This window comes from Nothobranchius furzeri, chromosome 8 (assembly GCF_043380555.1).
Source record: "Nothobranchius furzeri strain GRZ-AD chromosome 8, NfurGRZ-RIMD1, whole genome shotgun sequence".
Classification (NCBI taxonomy): domain Eukaryota; kingdom Metazoa; phylum Chordata; class Actinopteri; order Cyprinodontiformes; family Nothobranchiidae; genus Nothobranchius; species Nothobranchius furzeri.
In genome coordinates, this window is record NC_091748.1 from 76,832,666 (window position 1) to 76,854,652 (window position 21,987).

Consider the following 21,987-nt stretch of genomic DNA (forward strand, 5'->3'; position numbering starts at 1 on the left):
CGACACCGAGCGGACTCACGTTCACGTTTGAAAGCAGCGCTGATTCCAGAAACCTCAGCACAAAGTGCGTTCGTTAATCTGAGCCAGCATGACGAACAAGGGAACGGCGCCGCTAACTCAGTTCGGGTGTTGCGTTCCACCCATCCTAAGGGTCTACGTAGGGGGTGGGCGTATTACGTGAACGGTCCCATCTGATTGGCCGCATATCAGAAGGGCTACATTTGATTGGTCAAATAATACTTCCGCATAAAAAACAGAGCTGGTTTACAAAAAGTTGATGTATGACACGGATGGAAATGTTTGAAGCAAACATTTATCGCCGTTTTTGACGTGCTTTGCGATGGGCCTATCGCACGTCCTGTTATCGCGATGACGATAATTTTTCGATATATTGTGCAGCCCTACGTAAAACGTTGCCTCGTGATTTCTGTGTGCTGCCGTTTACGTGTTTTATGATCACAGCAATTAACTGGCTAAGCTGTATTTAATTTTTAAGCAATGGTTGATCAACTGTCTGATCACACATCAAATCACTTTAAATTGCCATTTTCTGTCTCACTGAGACAGATCTCAGACAGATCCTGAGACGCTCCTGCCTGACATATTTATTTTATTCACGGGAAAAAAATCAGACTAGTGATTTCTGTTGGCGTTCAGTTTATACATTCAAACAGCACAGCATTCTGTTTAAACTTATTACATGTAAATCTCTGTTATTTGTGTTTTTGTTTAATTAGTTAGGATGAGGGAAAATTAACAAGGAAATTAGGGTATCTTAAATCTGGTAAGACGTCCGCTCCAACAGCTTCTGGCATTTTTAAAAAGTATCCCAGGGTCATGGTAAGGGTCGGAATGTTAAATCAATTTTATTTCTGACTATATAAAACAATTTCTTCAGTTTTAAAGTGTGAAGTAAACTCCGACGGAGTAAAATCCAACCCGATCCTGTTTATGTTTAATGTTTTAGTCTCTTGTGATGTCTGTTCATGCTTAAACCTGAGATAAGCAGCTGCGCACGTTCTATAAATCCTCCTTTTACACTTCAAATGAGAGCATTAATGGTTCTTTGAACCAAAACAAAAAAGTCCAGATTTAACACAAGCCTTCAGATTCATGTGGACAAAATCTGACGGTAATAAAATGTGAGCTTGCATGAAACAATGGAGCATTGTCTGCAGCCTGCAAATAATTGATTTGTCTGACATTCAGATTAATCGATTATTTTCTTATTTGCTGTGAGTGAGCTCCACCTGCTAGCAGAGGCTTGTAACCACCCCTCATGACCAGAGCATCTCTTTTCAGACATTTTATCCTTTTTTAACAAAACAAAATCTTGCCTTCTCTTTTGTTGTTTTTATCTGATATTTTTGCTGCTTGCTTACACAGCATCGCTTTCTAATGGTAGCTGTCTCAAACCGATTATGTCCCATCCACAGTTGAATAAAAAAACAACTAAAAATACATTTCCCATTGACATACTGCTTTTCTCACATCTATGAACTAATTTCACTTAGTTATGATTATGCCTGAGAAGTTGTATATTAGTGTGTTTTGAGTAATCTGAATACAGGATTTTAATTTCCTTAATTTAAATGATAAATGGCCCGCACTTGTAAAGCGCCTTTCAGAAACTAATATCCGCGGTAAACATCTGTTTAAGTACCCGACGAGGTCATCTCTGCTTTCTCAATGTCCATATTGTTAGATATGCTGATTTTTAAGGCGAAATCCCGGGGAATTTCGTCTAGAAATGCAATTACCCTAACCGTGCGCGATCCCGCGGTGGCTAATCTTTTTTTGGCAGCCAGTCGCTTTTGGCACAACACCGGTCCGCTTGTGCTCGTGTCCACAGATGATTTCACAGCAAAACAAACATGCATGAGGCAACATTTGTGCTTCTGATCATTTATTCAGCTTTAAATAGAGAACTGAAGCTTTTTAAATCCTTTTTAGTTGCTTACTTTTCATAAAGTCTCTAAACTTTCCTACTTTAATTGCTGTAGGTCTTGTAGCTTAGAGATTTTAGATCCTGTAAAACATTTTTGTTTTTTCGCTAAAACAAAAAGTGATTTTTAAATTGATCATCCTTTATTAACCAAACCATCTTTCATCCTTTAAACCAACGTTTAGACGTCAGAAGAGCAGGAGAAGCACTCAGAATGTGTTTGAATCTCATCCTTAACAGCCACTCACTTTTCACAAAAAACACTGTTTTTGAACATTTAACAAAGGTCCAAACGTCCCAAACACATAAAACCTTTAAATAAGTATTTCTGTTATTTCATCAAAAGTTGAAAGAGCCGGATTGTGGAGAGTTGTTCCTGATTTTCAGGTTAAAAGTTTATTAACTACAGTTTCCAGTTCTGATCAGAAAACTGAAACTCAAATCAAATCGGATCCTCTAAAGGAGTGTGGCGTGTTTAACTAGAATTAACTCTGTTTGCTATCAGTTTGGTTAGATTCTGAGAAAAGCTCAAACAAGTTAACAATGAAGCTTCTATCATATATAAATATCTAGGATATTATATATTCGATAGAAGTTCATATGCCAACGAGCCTGGTCTATATTTAATCCAAAGATTAATGTTTAATTTAAGATAATTAAATTTAATAGCAAAAGTTTATTTATTTAATCAGAAGTTTAAAGGAATCTTTGCTTGTTCAATAACCAGAAATATATACACCATTCTGTGTTTCATTTCAAAGAAGAGTCAAGTTTTTAAATTTAAGAATTTATTACTAACACTTTTAAAAAATGACAATTTTTAATAGACAATTTGATATTAAAACTTGTTTAAAAAGCAAACCTGTGACTGGATGGAAGCTAAAATGAAAATGCCAGGTTTTGGATGTGTGAATGAATCTCTGAAGGTTTCTTTCAGCGAGAGAAGCGTTCTGGGTGGAAAGTTGGTTTTGCAGCTAACTGATGTTACTTAGAGAAAACAGCATCGGACGCCATCTGTCGAAAGTGTCTACCTCACCCAGTATCAGGAGACCCTCTTCTGGATCCGAGATGTCAGGTGGAGATGGTTTCCTCCGGGCACGAGGTTGGTAGAAGGACCTTAGTGCGACCAAATCGGTCCTGAGACATCTCCGTGGGCCACTCGACTGGTGGAACTATTTGTGTCTCAGCATCAATAACTCTGAAGGAGTTTTGCGTCAGCTGGTTACAGTTGCGTTTATTCGAAGCAAGTCTATCGGCGTGACAGAATGCTTAGTAGAGACTTGGGCGGCCGTCCCTCTTCTCCTGGGATGGTTCAAGAACTGGCTTTCAGCTGCGGGAGATTTAGTTTTAACAAAACCTCCGAACACGCCCTCTCAGCGTCGGAAAGCTTGATGTTATGAGTAAAGACATGTGAGGTGTTTTAACTTTACCCTGGATACCCTCTGCGTGAGGTGGTTAAACGTGCAAGATGACCTTCTGGTTTCCTGAACACACATTACTTAATTGTTATTATTACCCAAAGCATAATAAGTCATTTCAGTAATTAAAATACATTTATACTGAACCAAGAGATTATTTTTGATGATTGTAATAAACCGTAATAAAGTCAAAGAGTTTAATAAAATTATTTAAAATTATGATGTTGAAATCTTGAAGTGTCCTTCATCTTGGGACGGAACAGCAGCAGATAAATATGGTGTTTCAATTCAATTCAATCAATTGTCACAAATTAGAGGCCATTCATGATGCTACAGGAGCCAAGTGGTTCCTGCTGGTTTCTGCAGTGTCATGTTTGTGTTTAAGTACGGAGTCTGGATCAGAATGTCTCCCTGCTCTGGGTGGGTGGGGGGGGGTGGGGGTCCGGACCAGGACCAGAACTGGGACCAGACTGATAGGGACATTTCTGTGGATCCTCTGGACCAGAGCCTGGCATCGTCTCTTTATGATGTCGGCTGAGCCCACATCCCTGCTGACCCCCTCAGGGCTGACGTTTAGTTTTGGCTCTGCTCTCTGAAGCAGCTTTTGGTTTCTCACAGAATAATAAGAATAAAACATCGACATTTTTAATAAACACACAGATTTAAGTGTTCTTGTAGCTCAGTAATCAGCTGGTTTTTTGTAATTATTAACCTCAGAATGGCTCTCTGGACCCTGATCTTCTTCAGGAGGGAATTCTTTATTTTAACATTTAGCTTTTGATTTAGAAACTCTGAGAATTTATGCTCCTCTTTGTAATTCTTCTGTCTCGTTGCCAGTTCTTGATGCAGAGTTCTTGCAGGTACTTGAAGTCCTTGAAGGTGTTTGAATACATTCTTAAGACCCTTTATTAGACATGGGACTAGAAAAGACTTGGCGTACTTAGAAAATCCTGAATGTTATGTAGTCCTAAGTGAAAAATCCCTGTTTGTAGAAACCGGGGATTTTTTTCGTAAACACCCAGAACTGTTAGTTTTAGTTTTCTGAAGTCTGTTAGGTTTTCCTCGGCCATCTTTGTCCCTGCTCGCCATGTTTGTTTTTTTAGACATCTCTGTGTCTCTAAGGCTGCAGCTGATGGAGTCACATGACCCATTAACCAAAGAACGTTGATCTAAATGAGCTTTAGTCACCCACAGCCGGTGGCCAGAGGAACATCTTCACCTTTGACTCTGAAACAAGAACTGATCTGGGGCGTCCGCTCTGGGACTGGGAGGTCCGAGTTCAGGTCCCAGTCGGGTCAAACTAAAGACCTTAACAATGAGACCCAAATGAAGGAGCGGGGTGGTTCAGGAGCACGGCCACAGCTGCAGCTCGCCGCTCCCCATGGGGATGGGTCAAATGCAGACATGAATTTCACCAGCGTGTGATGACTTCATGAGACTTTAACTTTAAAATAATCAATTCCTTCGATATCTTTACATAAATCACGTCCAGGTTCATGTCTCCGTGCTTGTGGCTCAGCTCGTTGATGTCCTGCTTTGCTTATTTTCTCTTCCAGCTGAGGAAGTGGAGCGTTTGGCCTCGATGCGCTCCGATTCGCTGGTACCGGGAACCCACACGCCTCCCATCCGCCGCCGCAGCAAGTTCGCCACTTTAGGACGTCTCTTTAAACCCTGGAAATGGAGGAAGAAGAAGAGTGAGAAGTTCAAGCAGACGTCTGCTGGTGAGAGCACCAACACCAGAACCTCTCAGTTAGGACCTTTGACCCCTAAACCGAACAAACCCCACTAAAACCACAAGTCCCAGAATGCAGATGGGCAGGTGGCTTGATATTGAGAAACACCCTAAGTCTCTGGCGACGCCATATTAGATGCCATGTTTCCTTCTAATAATAATAATACATTTTATTTAAAAGCGCCTTTCAAAACACCCAAGGTCACTTGACAGAAAATACGTTCAGAAAACACATTAAAACAGCAATAAACCCACAATAAAACGCAAAGAAGAAAAAACAAAGAGAGAAAATGTTCAATAAAATTAGAGGTCATAGGCAGATTTAAACGTGTGTTCTGAGTCTGGTTTTGAAAAGGGTGAAACTGTCGATGTTCCTGATGTCTGGGGGGAGTGAGTTCAAGAGACGGGGAGCAGAGCGGCTGAAAGCTCTGCTCCCCATGGTTGTGAGACGGACAAAAGGAACAGCAAGATGGATGGAGGAAGAAGATCTAAGAGAACGGGAGGGGGTTTTAGTACTCATAAGGTCTGAGATATATGGAGGAGAGAGGTTATGGATGGCTTTGAAGGGATGGAGGAGAATTTTGAAGATGGATCTGAGTTTAACTGGGAGCCAGTGAAGCTGCTGGAGAACCGGGGTGATGTGGCGAAATGAAGGGGTTCTGGTGATAATACGGGTTGCTGAATTCTGGACGAGTTGCAGTTTATGAAGGAGTTTGTTGGGGAGACCATAAAGAAGTGAATTGCAATAAACGAGACAGGAGGTGACGAGGCTGTGGACGAGAATGGCGGCAGTGTGAGGGGTAAGGGAGGGACAGAGATGGTTTATGGATCGAAGATGGAAGTATGCTGACCGGATTATGTTATTAATGTGAGCTTGAAAAGGAAGTGAGCTGTCGAGGATGACACCCAGACTCTTGACCTGAGGGGAGGGGGAGACTATGGCGCTGTCAAGGAAAAGCTGTCATGGAAGCCCGTGAGGATAAAATGCATTTACTGATTTGTAACAAACGGTTACAAAACTTTCAGCATTAATAAACGTTGTTTTACACGTTTACCTCTTCACTCGTTGCCAGTGATGAAAGGGAATCTGATGTGCTCATTATTTTGCTGGATGTTGCACTCCCGGGGATTTTGACCCTAATGGCCATCCATTGGTACGGTCTTAGTTGAACACAAAAGTAATGCTTGTAATGTAAGTAATGCAATGTCCAGCTCAGATGTTCAGATGGGAATCTTTTCTTTAGCAATTTAGCTACATCTGCGATGTGCGTAGAATAAAATGTCAGTTCGTCTGCATGCGTCGGGGTAATTCTTTCTACTCTTTCTCGTCAAAATAAACGGTCAAAAACGGGAACTATCTGGTCAACACAAGCCCTGATTTTAACTGTTCTGTTTTCTTGTGAAAATAGATCAAATTAAACTTGATTACCACCAGAGCCAGGCGCACTGCGCCGTTATCTCCGTCACTGTAAATGAGGGAAAAACAAATTGATCGGATCCTTTTCTGACCTTCCCCACCTGCAAAGTTTAATTACAACAATCAAACGTGACAGAGCCTGGATTTGTATTCTGAACAGTCTAAACATGTTTTAAAAAGAAACGTATGACAAAAGTGGCACCTGCTCAGTAAAACCACCAACAGGGTGAAAAATATCAAAATACTGTCGGCAGAGACGGGCTACAACTTCTGGATCCATTTTATATAAATCGTTTTATTGATTATCTTCTTGTGAAAGATAGCTTTGACGTACACGAGCGACCGTTACTGGCTGCTGTCACCTGCTGTGATTGGTTAAAGCAGCTCTCTGCTGTCTGAGGGTAGGCCCCGCCCACAACGCCGCGGCTGCTGTGGCTCCCAGTGTTTTCTTTACTGTGGGAAACGGGTAATAATGGCTCTTTGATGGGAACAGGTTGCTGACCCCTGGTTAAAGTGTTTCAATTTTTTTTAGTGAATTCGATTAAAAATAAAGGCGCCCGGCCCGGCCCGCATCCGAGGTAATTACACAGTCGTCGGCCCGAAGCCCGACCCGAGGGCCGTCGGGCCGGGCCGACCCGAGGGCCTAGGGCTTCAGTGCAGGGCTCTAGCAACACTCTCTCTCTCCTCAGCATCGTGTTATCACACGCCTGTATGCTCCAGAGCAGCAGACTAACTCAGCCCCTGCTTCAGTTAATCGACGCATCTGATCAGCGGCCCCCGGCTGATTCTTAACCATGTGATTATTAGGATTTGTATTTTACACATGAATAGGTCAACAGAGAGATATAAAACTCATTTAGAAGCTTTTCTCCACAACACACGTTAGTTATTTCCTTTTGTTCGGTCATCTGACTAAAAGCTGCTAATTACAGCGTTAATCAGAGACACAAACGCATCAGCTGTGAGAGGCCATAATTACCTAACTAGCTTTAAATAGAGATGGTTAGCTTTAATAATGGGGGACTGCTCCCCTCTGTGTGACTGTTTGGTACTTTTACAATATGTCGATTTGTAGATTGTTGGCAGAAAGAAAGTTCAAAACTCTCGAGTGGACGGAAGCATTGATTCAAAGAAAAACTAATGTGACCAAAAGTTTTAAAATGGTATATGATATAGCGCCTTCTAGAGTCCTAGAACCCCCCAAGGTGCTTTACAACACAGTCATTTACTTTGGCGGTGATGAGCTACATTGTAGCCACAGCTGTCCTGGGGCACACTAACAGAGGTGGGGCTGCTGAACACAGGCACCACCGGTCCCTCTGACCACCACTAGCGGGTGAGGTTGCCGAGTCTGCAGCGAGCTAATGAAAGCAGCACCAGCATTTGTAAATCAACACTGGCAGGCACAAAGCTCCAGAGTTGTTTAAAGAACCAAAGTCAGTAAACAGGAGCTACCTAGAAGTTTTTTCTTGGACTTCTAAAGCCTGGTTTATGCTTCTCCGTCATCTCCGCAAGGGACAGACACGCACGGATTGACGGAAGCGTTTTGCTCTCATACCTCTCCGTCTCCTGGGGAGTGTTGCAAAGCAATTGCCCGGCAGGACAACAGAGGGCGTAGCGCTGTTCTGTGGTATCCTGTCATGTATCGGTCCAAGATCGTGTGTTTATATTGTGTTTTTTGTGTATATAAGAGACTTTAAACACGGACATATTTGTCTCTCATTCTCCCACCTCTTCATGCGCTCCCCACCTCTAAACCCACGTTTCCTGTCATTTCCATCCACAAATAAATCGCTTGCTGCGCATCGTTTCACTCCTCCAGTCACGGGAGGATGAAACGTTCATATTTTTAGAGTTTTTTCGCGAGGTATTCTTCAAGCTTCTCCGTGTCTGCCGCTAGTTATCCTTGGCTCTCTTTGCAATGGTGGCGCTGTAAACAACAGCGGCGTCCTGACCAATCACAAGCTTGCGTAATCCGTCTCGTTCGACGGATGTTTAAAAAAGTGGGCTCGACTCCGTACGTACTTGCGTGCCTGCCGGAGCCCTACGCAAGTACGGATAATGGCGTTGCGTGTCTCCGCACTGACGCAGATGGAGAAGCATAAATCAGGCTTAAGAAGCAACAGCATCTTTTTGTTTTACTCTGATATTGGGTCAAGCAGGCGAGGGGCTAACATTGAGCTAACAATGGTAACGGTGAAATAGAAGCTTTCAATCACCAACAACTCACTATTACAGTATGTGTGAAGTGAATGGTGGGTCAACGGTGGCGTTCCTTTAATTCCTTTAATGAGTCGTTCTAAACTCTAACAGTTAAAGTCCCATTAGTCATCATCACACGCTGGTGAAATTACATCATCACATGTGACCCATCCCTGTGGGGAGCGGTGAGCTGCAGCTGTGGCTGCGCTCAGGAATGATAAATGACCCGCGCTTGGATAGCGCCTCTCAGAGTAGGGACTCCAAAGCGCTTTACAACACAACCAGTCATTCATCCATTCACACACACATTCACACACTGATGGTGATGAGCTACGATGTAGCCACAGCTGCCCTGGGGCACACTGACAGAGGCGAGGCTGCCGAGCACTGGTGCCACCGATCCCTCCGACCACCACCAGCAGGCGAGGTGGGTTAATTGTCTTGCCCAAGGACACAACAACAGAATTCTCTGTCCAGAGCTGGGATCAAACCTGCAACCTTCTGATTACTGGACAACCCGCTCAACCTGTTGAGCTACTGCTGCCCCAACTAGGAACTAGTTGGTGGTTTAACAGCAAGCTAACAGTAAAACGGCAAACAACCACACTTCCTCTAACGCTGGAGACATACTACCATGATAAGTGTAGTAAGCGCACCCTACTGTAAAACACCCAAGAGTACTAACACCAGATATAACAATGTATTTATCTATAGGGTTGGGTATCGTTTGATTTTGAACGATTCCAATTCCAATTCCTTGTTTCAATTCCGGTTCCTATCGATTCCCGACTCCGATTCTTTCAACACATGACACGCTTTATATGGGCCAGCTAACCACAGGCCCTACTAGATGAAATAATCTTAACTTCAACATGAATTTTAACTCTATGAACAACAACATCACCTTCATTTAGACAAAAACATGTTTTGGAGACAAAAGAAGACGACTTGCAGCACAACCAGTGTGTTTGTTTCTGACCACAACCAAAGTCTGGAAGCAGCCTCTGGGATGAGAGGCTAAATGTCTCCAACATATCCAGAAGTCCAGCTGTTTTCAGCTAAAACTCTCAGGATGATCATGTCCAGGATGACTGAGAACTACACCTCCATGCTGCAGCAGCGTTCAGTCACAACAGGAAGTGAAACTTAAACGTAGCTGCTGTCAGTAACAAGCTAACAGATTTAAACTTTAAAACTCTCAAAAGAAATAGTTCAGAAAGAAAATAAAATGTTTACAGCTTTGTGTGTGATTTATTATTTATTATTATAATTGTTGATTGTGGCAGAAGCTGGTGTGGTCCACCACAGAGAAAGCTGCTCTATTGTTCAGCCTTCTGACGCTCGCCAGCGATGAGCGGCTGCGTCTGACTGCTGACGCTCCGTGTGTGTTTTTATTTCTGCAGTGAGACAAACTCACCTCACACCGTCCAGAGTTTGTTCTTTAAAGCTTCTATTAAATCCACCGTGTTGACGTATTTAACAAGTTTCCTCTACGCTGCACGAGTTAAAGTTTACATCACGGAGTTTGTTTATATCTGGGTGGGGGGAGGGGGGACTCGGTGCTGCACACAGACAGCTGGTGTGATCAGCTCTGAAAAGCGTTGATCACAATTTGCAGATCACGTTCATTTTTCACGGAGATCGGCCGCAGATTCCTCTTCCGGTCGGCATACTAGGAATCGAAATAAAAAACTTTGAACGATTCCAGGAAAAACTAACAATTGGAATTGGTTCCAATCGATGCTCGATGCCCAACCCTATTTATCTACTTACTTAGTGCGTATGACTCGTCTTCGCTCGTCGTATATAATCTTCTGTTGCTGGTCCATAACTGGCAACAGTCGTGAAACTCACAGAACGGGAGTGATAGTCACCATTTGTTTATAAAAATGGGCTGCAGTACCCAAACTTCACCACTGGATGGCATTCTTACATGTAGCACATTTAAATATTTACAGAAACTTTATAAAGATGCATTTTCTAACAACTTGAGGTTCAAGAGACAAAATTAAAGTCATGCAGCTAAAAGTATCTTCGTCACCTGAACGAGCACCAGTTTGATCATAAAATCTGAACTATATTAACCGTTTACAGGTGCTTTAAATGTGTTTGTTATCCTGCAGCCTCTTGTAATTATTTCATTTTTCAGTGCTGGAGAGGAAAATGTCGACTCGGCAGAGCAGAGAGGAGCTGATCAAGAGGGGACTCCTGAAGGAGGTTTATGAGAAAGGTAAACATGTCAGCAAAAATGTGTTTAAAAACATGGAATTATGGTTATTTTATACAGGAAAAAAACAGAAATAAATGACTTACATCCATTTAAATATCAACAGTGTACGTTTACTAATCCTCTTATTTCTCATGAAGCAGTCTGGATGGATTTTATTTAGTTATTCAGCATTTTTGGTTTATTTTTGTTTTTTCACCTGAATATCGATTTAGTTTTTTAAGATTTTAATCAGAAGACGGTTCTTTCATTTTTAAACATGTTAATTTTAGAAAGTATTCTTTTCTTTTGATTTGAAGCCCTGAAAGGTTTTTATTTATAATAAAAAAAACACAAATCGGATTTCAACACACTTAGAAAACGACATAAAATAAAAATCTGCTGTTTTTAATGGTGTTATGTTAAATAAAAACATCTCTGTCTGTAGACGGCACCTCCTCGCCGGCCCTCGTGGAGGAGGTGAAGATGGAGAGCGGCCGCTCCCCGGAGCTCGGCGCCGACCCGTCGGAGCCCGATGGTGCTGAGCGGATGGAAGGGGCGGCGGCCGCTGTAGGTACGCAGCAGAGCCCGGGTCTCGTCACTGGATTCTGTCTTTTACTCATCCTGACCTCCAGCTGCCTTTGTCTCTTTTGTCCTCAGGATTGAATGAGTTTGAAATGTCAAGTGATGGCACCTGTCAACAAGAGCACGCTCAGAAATCAGGTCAGGCTCCGCCCACAATGACGTCCACAGTTTATCCAGGTGACGGCACAGACTCCACCTTCTCCAGACCTCCTACGATACACAAACAACCGCCCGCTCTGCCGCCCAAACCTTTCAGCCGACTACCCAATCCCATCACAGGTGAGCTCATCCTCGTGCACGCACCTGATGGAGTCTGACTGCGTTCTCCCCTCTTCACCCCTCCCTTTCTCCACGTAGACTGCGGCCCCGTGAAGTTACCGTGTCTGTCTGTTAAGTTATCTCCTCCTCTACCTCCAAAGAAGATCATGATCTCAGTACCTGCAGGGAGCATGGAGTCTCCTTCCATAGCCTTCCAGAGGTGCCCCGCCCCCTCAAGCCACGCCCATGTGGGCGGGCACCCGCTGCCGTACGGGGCACTGAACGTCCCGCTTCACCCGCCCAGCCGAATCATAGAGGAGCTCAACAAGACCCTGGCGCTCACCATGCAAAGGTTTGAGAGGTGAGGATGACGAGTCCCTCAAAAAAAAAAAACTGACAAAGAAGAAAGAACTTCCACTGTTTGACCTTTGACCTTTCTTACTCACCCACAGCTCCATGATGTACGCCGTTCCCACGATGATGATCGAGTGTGACGACGACAAAGAAAACGTCCCTAACGAGGCGGATTACGAGGAGCTGCCGGGCATGTACAAGGACGAGGAAGAGGAGGACGATGAGGAGGAGGAGGAGGAAGATGATGATGAAGAAGAGGAGGAGGAGGAGGAGGATGAAGAAGATGAGGAGGAGGATGATACCCTTCTGACAAGTAAGCTGCTCCTTTCTAATAAAGGGGTGAATGGCCACTGGCAGGTTTTTCATCGACATTGTTTTTGGATTCATGTCCTGCAGAAAATTCCTCCTGAAATCAGAGTTTTGTCTCCAAAATGATCACACATACACTAAATGCAGCTTTAAAAGTTAGAAGCTGCAGTGTTTCACTGCTGATCTGAAACTAAAGTCGATAAACGCACCATCAGTGATGGGGGGGGGGGGGGTAAAAACATCACTGTTGGGTACCAGCCCACCGAATCAAAGTTGGAGCTCCTCTTATTGAATAGGATAGATCTGCAAAGACTGTAAACTTGTACTTCATCTGAAGGTACGCTGGCCATGAAGGTTCTACAGCGAGACTCTCTGGCCATCAAGCTCAGTAACCGGCCATCAAAGAGGGAGCTGGAGGAGAAGAACATCCTGCAGATGCAGTCAGACCAGGAGCGACTCGAATCCCGACAGCAAACAGCCACGAAACTCACCAGGTCAGCCTCCAATTCACCACACACACACACACACACACACACACACACACACACACACACACACACACACACACACACACACACACACACACACACACACACACACACACACACACACACACACACACACACACACACACACACACACACACACACACACACACACACACACACACACACACACACACACACAGCTGTTATGGCGATTCTAAAGAAGAAGCAAGGTTTTGTAACACAAACATGGTCATGGAACACTCGCCCCACCCTTGGGTATCCTCCCAGAGGCTCGTGCTGGAACCAGAAACCCGTGATGCTGGATGAAACGAGATAGCGCTAAACACCAGTCCCTGCTTTCTAGGTCCAGACATCTTTTGTTCTCCGTGACTTCAGATGGTGTTTTACTTTTTGGGACTCTGGTAGTTTGTCCTAAAGTTGAAGTGGTAACAGCCGGCTGTTTCTCCTCCCTTTGATGTTGATGAGCGTAGAACCTCTCACACCAGTGGTGTTCTGGTGCTAAATGCATGAATGTTTAATGAGTTCAGGAGCCAGGGAAGTGCGGTGGTTCGGTGAGACCGACACCTGGAGGGTCCAATGGTTGCTTTTGCTCCGAAACGTCTTATTGGTGGAGGTTTTTTAGACCAGTGTTTCCCAATCCTGGTCCTCAAGGCACACTGTCCTGCATGTTTTCTATGTTGCCCTTTCAAACACCAGTGTTTCACTGCTGCCATGCACCTGACTTACATGAATGAGTGATTAACAGGCATCTGCAGCACTTGATGTCCTCCTGAGGAGCCAGTGTAAACCAGGTGTGCTGAAGCAGAAATATGGAAAACCTGTAGGACAGTGTGCCCTGAGGACCAGGATTGGGAAACACTTTTTTAGACGAATGTGAGCGAACCACTTTAAGAATTTGTTTCCATTTTCAAATCATCACAATATATTTGTAGCTATAACATTGGTTATGTGTTATAACCCCAGATTCTATTGGGATAGCATAGCCTTTTATTTTACACCTACTGGATAATCCCTTACTTCCTTATCCAATCATTGAAGAGCTTTTCATGTACGCCCGCCTAAGGCGGATCTTGACCTGACCCTATGAAAGAGGTCAAGGACCATAACTTGTCTCTATAAGGCTTGAAGAACCCTCATAGATCCAGTGGGGCCATGTTGCTTAAAGAGCAAGTCACCCCCAAATCAACTTTTTTTTTGCTGATAAACAATACACGTATATGAGAGTCTAATTGTGCCGTAGACACGTGTTGTCAATAATTTGGGACTTTAGTGCATCTTAATTACAATTTAAATTATCTACTGTGAGTGTTGCGCCCTCCTCAGGTAAAAACTCTGCACTGCATCACTATTGGCTAAGAGGTACCCTACGATGTAAGCTGGTACCATATGATGTCACAATGCCATTTATCAATATGCACACTTGTCCGAACTTGTGTGCTCACGTCCTTGTGAAACGTCATCAACGATGGCCCAAGGGCTGTTCCAATCCTAAGTACGCATAATGGGAAGTTCGCTCAAAGTTCCTGGATATGTTCTTGGTCCGCCCAATATATCAAGGATGCTTCAATGCATCCTTCTGCGGACTTGGAACAGCAAAGTTTCCCATAATGCATTACGTCGCAAACCATTTAACTCTGAATGTCAGAGGAAAACGCTAATAACCAGTGTTTCTCTTACATAGGCGGCTGAAATCCCACCGCCACACCTACAAGATACCAAGTTTTATTGATTTATTTTTTTTTTTTTGCGCCATTTCCCGAAGAAGCAGCAGGAACTACTGTGTTGTTGCTTGTGATCACAGCCGGCAGACAGCAAGGAGGAGGAGGCAGGGCAGGGTGGTTACAGCTAGTGATGAGCGTACGGATAAAGCATTTTTGACGAATACGAGCATGAAACGAGTAAAACTTGTAAATATCAGTAATCATGCTGAAGGAAAATCCTCATTGGGTAACTGACTGTCTTCACGCTCTGTGATTGGCCAGTCACATTGAGTGCCCGCCCCTCCCTACACACAAAACTCTGCAGCCGGGAGCCCAGTCAGCTCGGCCCAGGCATCCATGCACACACACAGACGGTAACAGATCTCTCTGTGTTTGCTTCAGTGTTACTCACGTTTCTTCAGTACTCCCTAGGTTTTGTTCAGCTCGCCTCTTTTTCGGTTCAATATTTAAAGTTACTTTTTTCGTAACGTACGTGGTGCATTTGACAAGACAGAGCTGAAAACGGCTCATGCATGCGTCGGTCACTGCCTCCGCTCCGGTCGGGTTTTTTAAAATTATTTTAACTCTCTCTCCCTCTCTCTCTCTCTCCCTCTCTCTCTCACACACACACCTTAATCAACATTGTTTTGTTTAACTGTGTGTGGGGGAAAATGCCAAAAACATTAGGAAAAAATCAGTTTAATCAAATAAAAAAAAATAAAAAGTTGTGTCTGGTTCTAGTATTTCATATTTCCTAGTTCCTACTGCATGACAGATGTATTAATTCATGAACCTAAATATTAATGTTCTGATTTTACTGAAAACATGTTCTGTAATACTTTTACTATTGTGATCAAAAGTATTTAATCTCAGTTCTGAGGCTGCTCTGTAAATGGTTTTCAAATAAACAGTAGTTTATAAATAAACAACTTCTGATCAATCCATATCAATTTGAGATTTAAAATAATGTTTTGATGTAAACCACACCCACTCATTTCCAAATAATAAATAAGAGGTGCATTCATCTGTGTATCTCCTTTGATCGGCATTGGTGATGTTTTCAGCACCACAACAATGAAGCAAAGAAACAGATTCCTGAGTTTATGTTAGTAATTTTATTTATTAGATGCATCTGACCTGTGCTATTTTTCTCTGAAATGAGACCAAATCACTGCTTCTATGGGTCGTCTCCTCTCTGCACTAGAAAAATTTACTTTATTATAATGTTCACTGTAATGCATCTTGATGTTCTTAACAAATAAATTAAATAAAAAATATTGGTCAGTAATGCCAAATATGTAAATTTGTGTTTTAGTCATTTTTATACTGGCTTAAAAATACTTCATTAAGTCTACTAAGCAGGGGTGTAGAACGTGTTTAATAGGACCAGCCCAGTAATGATCTTGGACCAAAATAAAGGGGGAAGACAGTCAAATAAAGGGGGGCAGAAGGAGATGTTTTTCCAGACGCCAAGAAAAATTAAATGCCAAATCCCCCTGCAAAGTGTGTCACTGAGAGTTTAAAACAGAAATTATTCTTGTGCAAATATTGGTGTACTCACCTTTAATACTAGTTATTAAAATGCAGCAGTTGCTGGATTGGTGCAGTTCAAAGTGGAGTGCATCAAATAAAACAATATTAACATAAAGGTGAGACGTGTCATAATTTCACCCCTTTAAGTGGTCGGGAGCCAGTGAAGAGCTTGTAAGACTGGAGTCATGTGATCCCTGCGCCTCCTACCTGTCAGCAAGCGAGCTGCCGCATTCTGAGCCACCTGCAAGCGGTGAATTGACGACTGCTCCAGTCCACGATATAGAGAGTTACAGTAGTCGAGTCTCGACATGATTAGCAGGTGTATAACCTTTACAAAGTCTTTGAGTCGTAAATAGGGCTTGACTTTACTAAGAACACGCAAATGAAAGAATACACTCTGGACAACAGAACGTATCTGTTTATCAAGTTTAAAATGGCCATCAATGAAAAAACCCAGATTTCTTGCCTGAGACACGCAGAAGGATTCTAAAGGGCCAAATACACTGTTTACCCCGTGCAACAGCCCAGGGTCCCCAAAAACAACAATAACCGTCTTTTTGTCATTTAAAGTGAGAAGGTTCAATTGTAGCCAGTTTTTAACATCTTTTAGACTATTCAGTAATTTGTCAAACGATGGCCTTCAAGAATGTAAATAGTGCTGTGTGCATTTCAGGTTTACCCTTCATGGTCCCTAAAAATGCTAATTAGCGAACCCAATAGCAAAATAAAAGCAGCGTAATCTCTGTTCTGATGAAAAATAAACTTTTTTTATTCATTATAATGCAGGAAATGCTAGTATTGTATTAGTTTTGATGAAAACGGGCCAAATATAATACAAATAATAAATTTTGTTGTTATTTAAGGAACAAACTAGATTTTTATTTTTATATCAGGTCATTTTATTTATTTTTTTACCATAGCAAGAAGCTGCGCTTGCTGCCAGGACAAGTATGGTACGGAGTACGGTTCTGTTCCAAATGCCGTCCTCGTCCTCCCGTACTCGGTAGAACAGACTTTCTGGTGTCCTCGCCAAGAACATGCTTGTCTAGTACACAAGAACGCACTAGTGTCCTTGAGTATTGAGAATTGGCCTGTGTGTGTGTGTATTTGTTAGTGGCTCCGCCCTCTCGGTCTACCAGGTAACAGCATTTGTTGCATTTTTCAAAAAGGAGGTGGGAGTGGAGTAAGACTCTGGGTGGCTTGCTCTTTAAAAGTTATGCTATACTCATAGAATCTGGTGTTGCAATACATAACCAACGTTCTATGTCGTATAGCTCCGCCTTTTAAAGAGAAATTCAACCCCTACCAGAGTATTAGGTATACGACATAGAACTATATGTTAGAACGTTGTTAAGAAACATGAATAAAAATGTTACAGGTCATTTATTTTCCAAATTTGCTATTGCTGTCGTGGTACAGAGACAGCAGAGCCAGAAGGCGAAACTCTCGATTTGCCAGTCGATCTACGTTCCTACCCTCACTTATGGTCATGAGCTTTGGGTAGTGACCGAAAGAACAAGATCAGGGATACAAGCGGCCGAAATTAGTTTCCTTCGCAGGGTGAGAAGCTCGGTCATCCCAGAGGGGCTCGAAGTAGACCCGCTGCTTCTCCACATTGAAAGGAGCCAGTTGAGGTGGCTCGGGCATCTGATTTGGATGCCTCCTGGACGCCTCCCTGGTGAGGTTTTCCTGGCAAGTCCAACCAGAAGGAGATCCAAAGACAGACCCAGGACACGTTGGAGGGACTATGTCTCTCGCATGGCCAGGGAACGCCTTGGGATCCCCCTGGAAGAGCTGGCCCAAGTGGCTGAGGAGAAGGTAGTCTGGGCATGTCCCTGCTTAGCATGCTGCCCCAGCGACCCAAAAAAAGTCTTCACCTGGATTTAACGAAGCAAACAGGTAGGAGCCTTCTATTGGATAGTTACTGTATGGGCGATCATCTTTTAACAAGTGATTTAACCCAACTGGTCCAATGAGCTGCTTCTCATTTCTTAACCCTCCCACTGTCCTAATGGGTGTGACCCCGCGAGGAAAGTTGACCATTGAGCAGGGTTGATGGTTTATCCCTTGAGGTCCACGTGGCAGGAGTGAGGAGTGAGCACCACCTCACCCTTGCCACATGGACCTCAAGGGATAAACCATCAACCCTGCTCAATGGTCAACTTTCCTCGCGGGGTCACACCCATTAGGACAGTGGGAGGGTTAAACAACCATGTGGAAAGACAAATCTGGTGGTTGTGGAAAAGACGTTAGTCTGTGGGAAGGGTCAGATCATCGGCATCAAGCAGTGAAAACATCTAAGGAGATGCAGAAATGACTAAAACTGGGTTGAGAACTGTCCAACACTTTATTACAAACTGGTCTAACGAGTCCAGATGGACCCTGTTCTAGAGAGATGATGCATCGGGGTAAGAAGAGTCGAGACACAAAGTTGCAAGAAACGATGCAGATTTCTAGCAGAGGTGGTACTTGTGGATCACGCGGGGCGTGACCTTACTACAAGCCATTTGTTGCTGCTTTGCAGTTTCCGGTCATCATCATCGTCATAGCAGGGCGGCACCGGAGTTACAAAGGTAGCGAGAGGCGATCTGTATGTAGCACAAAAACTCATTGGAGGACCCGTTAGTGATGTGGAACATTCTCCTCAATCTGTGGCTTTTTGTTCAACTCCAAAAAGAGGAGACCAGAAAAGGCTGCAGTTCATGGAACAAACCAGATCAGGATCAACCTGCAAAACGTCAAAGTCGTTGCTCTTTTGTGTAACGTCAGAATTTCTTCTGGTTTTATTTCATCTTATTCTCATCGTCAGCTGTTAGTTTTAAAGGTGCTGAATGCAGCCTCATAGAATCGTTCAGCTCATCCGTCCGAAGGAGTGAAACATCGTCCTGGAGAGTCTGAAGCAAGTGCATCAAAACATCAAAATACCAAATTATACCAAAATAAACTCTCTTCTCCTCAGGCGGTTGAGTCAGAGGCCAACAGCAGAGGAGCTGGAACAAAGAAACATCCTGAAACGTAAGTGGCCGTGGGTACCGCCGTGGAAACAACACAAATCCTGTTACCCTGAAAAGCGACTGCGGTTTCTCTGCTCTTCCCTGCAGCTCGGAACGATCTGGAGGAGCAGGAGGAGAAGAGGGAAATCAAAAGACATTTGTCCAAAAAGGTAAGACACCTGGCAATGTGTCTTCTCTCCAAGAAGAAACAGCAACCATGGCGGGTAACCTCTTTGTTGTGTCGTCTTGTTGAAAAGAAGTTTTTGTTTTTGAGCTTGTTTTACGTTTGTCAGAAAACAAAACTGAGTTTTGTTAATCTGAAACATCGATTCAAATTCATGTTCCTCTCTATTTGATGCAATCTTAGCCTGGTTTTAGCTAGCTTTAGCTTGGATGTTCTATATGTTAAACTTTGTGTTTTGGGTTGTGTGAAGACACAGAGTGCTGAGAGGAACTTATCCAAGGCTGGTCTCCTATACGGTGTACATCTGAGGACATCCTAAGGTCTCAGGAAAAAATTAACAATGAGATCCTGAGACATCAGACGTGAAGACCTCAAACATTTTAGTCAAAAACTCAGACTTCTGAATAAACTACGGCAGAACAAAAGATCTCACGTACAAATTAGAATGTCATGGCAAAGTTGACTTCCCCTCATACCAAAGGGACAAACAGATTAACAGACCATTTGAACAACAACAACATAGATTAAACAAACAACATAAATTTACATATGAGGAAGAGAAGGAAGGTAGCTTCAGATCCACAGACACGAAAATAACCAGATTAACAAAAGGTACTCGTCTCGCAACATTCTTTTTTTTCTTCATTTGTTTCATTTTTATTTTTATTTGAACATGAGACAACAAAAGTATAACAATAAAATCAATAAACATTTGAACATAAAAAAATACCAGAAAAGAAAGAAAAGTCTTTGTTCAAAGGGAGCTGGAAGAAGCTAAAGCTTACGTAGCCCCGCCTCTTTACCACACTACAGCACCCTCAGGTATATAAGGTACCTGCTTAATGTTCATCTAGGAATTTTACATCTGTTGCTGCTTCAAAAATCACAATATTAAAAGTAGTTATATTAATAAGACAAGTTATATGTGTGTTTTCCATAATAATATTAATAATAATAGTCAATAATATCACACTATCACCATTATTTTCCAAATAACTAATTATTAGGGGTGCACTGATCTATTGGCCTTGATCTCGGGTTTTTTTCAAGATCAGTGATCGGCCAAAAACTGCAATCGATGCACCCCTAGTTAACGTTAAAGTAAGTCATTGCTATAGAATAACTTTTGGGGACAAATGTGTCAAAACAGGTGCAAAAGTTTTGTTTTCAAAATTATAAAACTGAAAGTCTAAAGGAACAAATATGGTTTTGTAGTTCAAATAGCATTGCTAAGTATGTTCATTTATATTTGAGAACATTACCTCATGTCCAGTAGAAACTGGTGGAGTATTCATATTGGTTCTCTCAACAAAAGGAAACTGAAACATTGACGTGAGCTGCTTTTAGTTAAGACCAAATCGGTATGGACAAAAATCGGTATCGGCAAGTCAGGTTTTCTCAAGATCGGTGATCGGGCAAAAACTGTAATCGGTGCATCCATCCATCCATTTTCTTCCACTTACCCAAAGTTGTGTCGCGGGGAAGCAGCCTAAGTCGAGAGACCCAGACTTCCCTCTCCCCAGCCACTTGGGCCAGCTCTTCTGGGGCAATCCCAAGGTGTTCCCTGGCCAGGTGAGAGACATAGTCCCTCCACCGTGTCCTGGGTCTACCTTTAGGCCTCCTCCCGATTGGACGTGCCCGCAAAACCTCACCAGGGAGGCGTCCAGGAGGCATCTTGACCAGATGCCCGAGCCACCTCAACGGGCTCCTCTCGATGTGGAGGAGCAGCGGGTCTACTCCGAGCCCCTCCTGGATGACTGAGCTTCAGATCATACTTCTGGTTGGGAACAAGATGGCGCCTGTGCTTGGCTTAGTCGCGGTCACCGGCCACTTTTTCAAACTTTTCTCCACTAATCTCCTCTTTTCCACCTTGCTCTTGTCTGCGATCCTCTTCAGCAGTGTCCCTGCTACCATCTCCTATGATCGCCAGACTCTTTTGTCCTTCCATTCATTCACAATCGCCCAAGATGCACCGAGGACTTACCTTCATGTTTGTTTACCTGAGCGGCGCATTGGCCCGAAGCCAAATGATTCCTACCTGGACACCTCCAGCGATGTTTATCCGGTCCCGGGAAAACGTCGGAGGAAAAGAGGTAAACGAGCAGGAATCCAGGTGAGAATAAGACTTCTCTTAAAGCGTGGTTTATCTAGTAAACTTCAGCGTGATCTTCTAGCTTCCATTCCTTTGTTTGGCAACTTGAGCGCCACTTCCGCATTCCCGCCAGGCCGCGTTGCGGCGCAGCTTCTCCGTCCAAGTTTTTTAAGGTCTGTTTATCCTCATTCCTCAGTGGTTTCTCCTCCTGTTCCCTCCATAAGTGGTTTTTATAAACACCGTGGATCTAACCCTGCTAATTTACATCCACTAACTCCAGCTGTTTCTGTAGTTTCTGATTCCTCCTCCTCACTCCGCATGGCTCTATTAAATACCCGCTCTGTTAACAACAAGTCCTTCCTGCTCAATGATCTAATTCTGTCTAAAAACCTGGACTTTCTGTTTCTGACTGAAGTTTGGCAGCATGTCATATTTTTCGGCATGAAGACTCACACGATGGCGACGAAGATTATATTCTTTCAGCACTGCAACGTGCTGTGAACTCACCAAACACACAGCTTTTCCATTCACTTCCATGAAAAAATAGGTG

General features: G+C 43.3%; 1 protein-coding gene across 1 annotated transcript in view; it reads left to right on the plus strand.

The window, feature by feature from the left end:
* phactr1 (phosphatase and actin regulator 1) overlaps positions 1-21,987 on the plus strand; it is a 44,618-nt gene that overhangs the window by 18,713 nt on the left and 3,918 nt on the right. Inside the window, exons 2-10 of the mRNA XM_015971196.3 lie at positions 4,920-5,084; positions 10,864-10,944; positions 11,369-11,494; positions 11,581-11,784; positions 11,863-12,124; positions 12,216-12,430; positions 12,764-12,920; positions 19,128-19,183; positions 19,270-19,331. Of these exons, the coding sequence (XP_015826682.3) occupies positions 4,920-5,084; positions 10,864-10,944; positions 11,369-11,494; positions 11,581-11,784; positions 11,863-12,124; positions 12,216-12,430; positions 12,764-12,920; positions 19,128-19,183; positions 19,270-19,331 (1,328 nt within the window). The remainder of the gene's footprint in view (positions 1-4,919; positions 5,085-10,863; positions 10,945-11,368; positions 11,495-11,580; positions 11,785-11,862; positions 12,125-12,215; positions 12,431-12,763; positions 12,921-19,127; positions 19,184-19,269; positions 19,332-21,987) is intronic.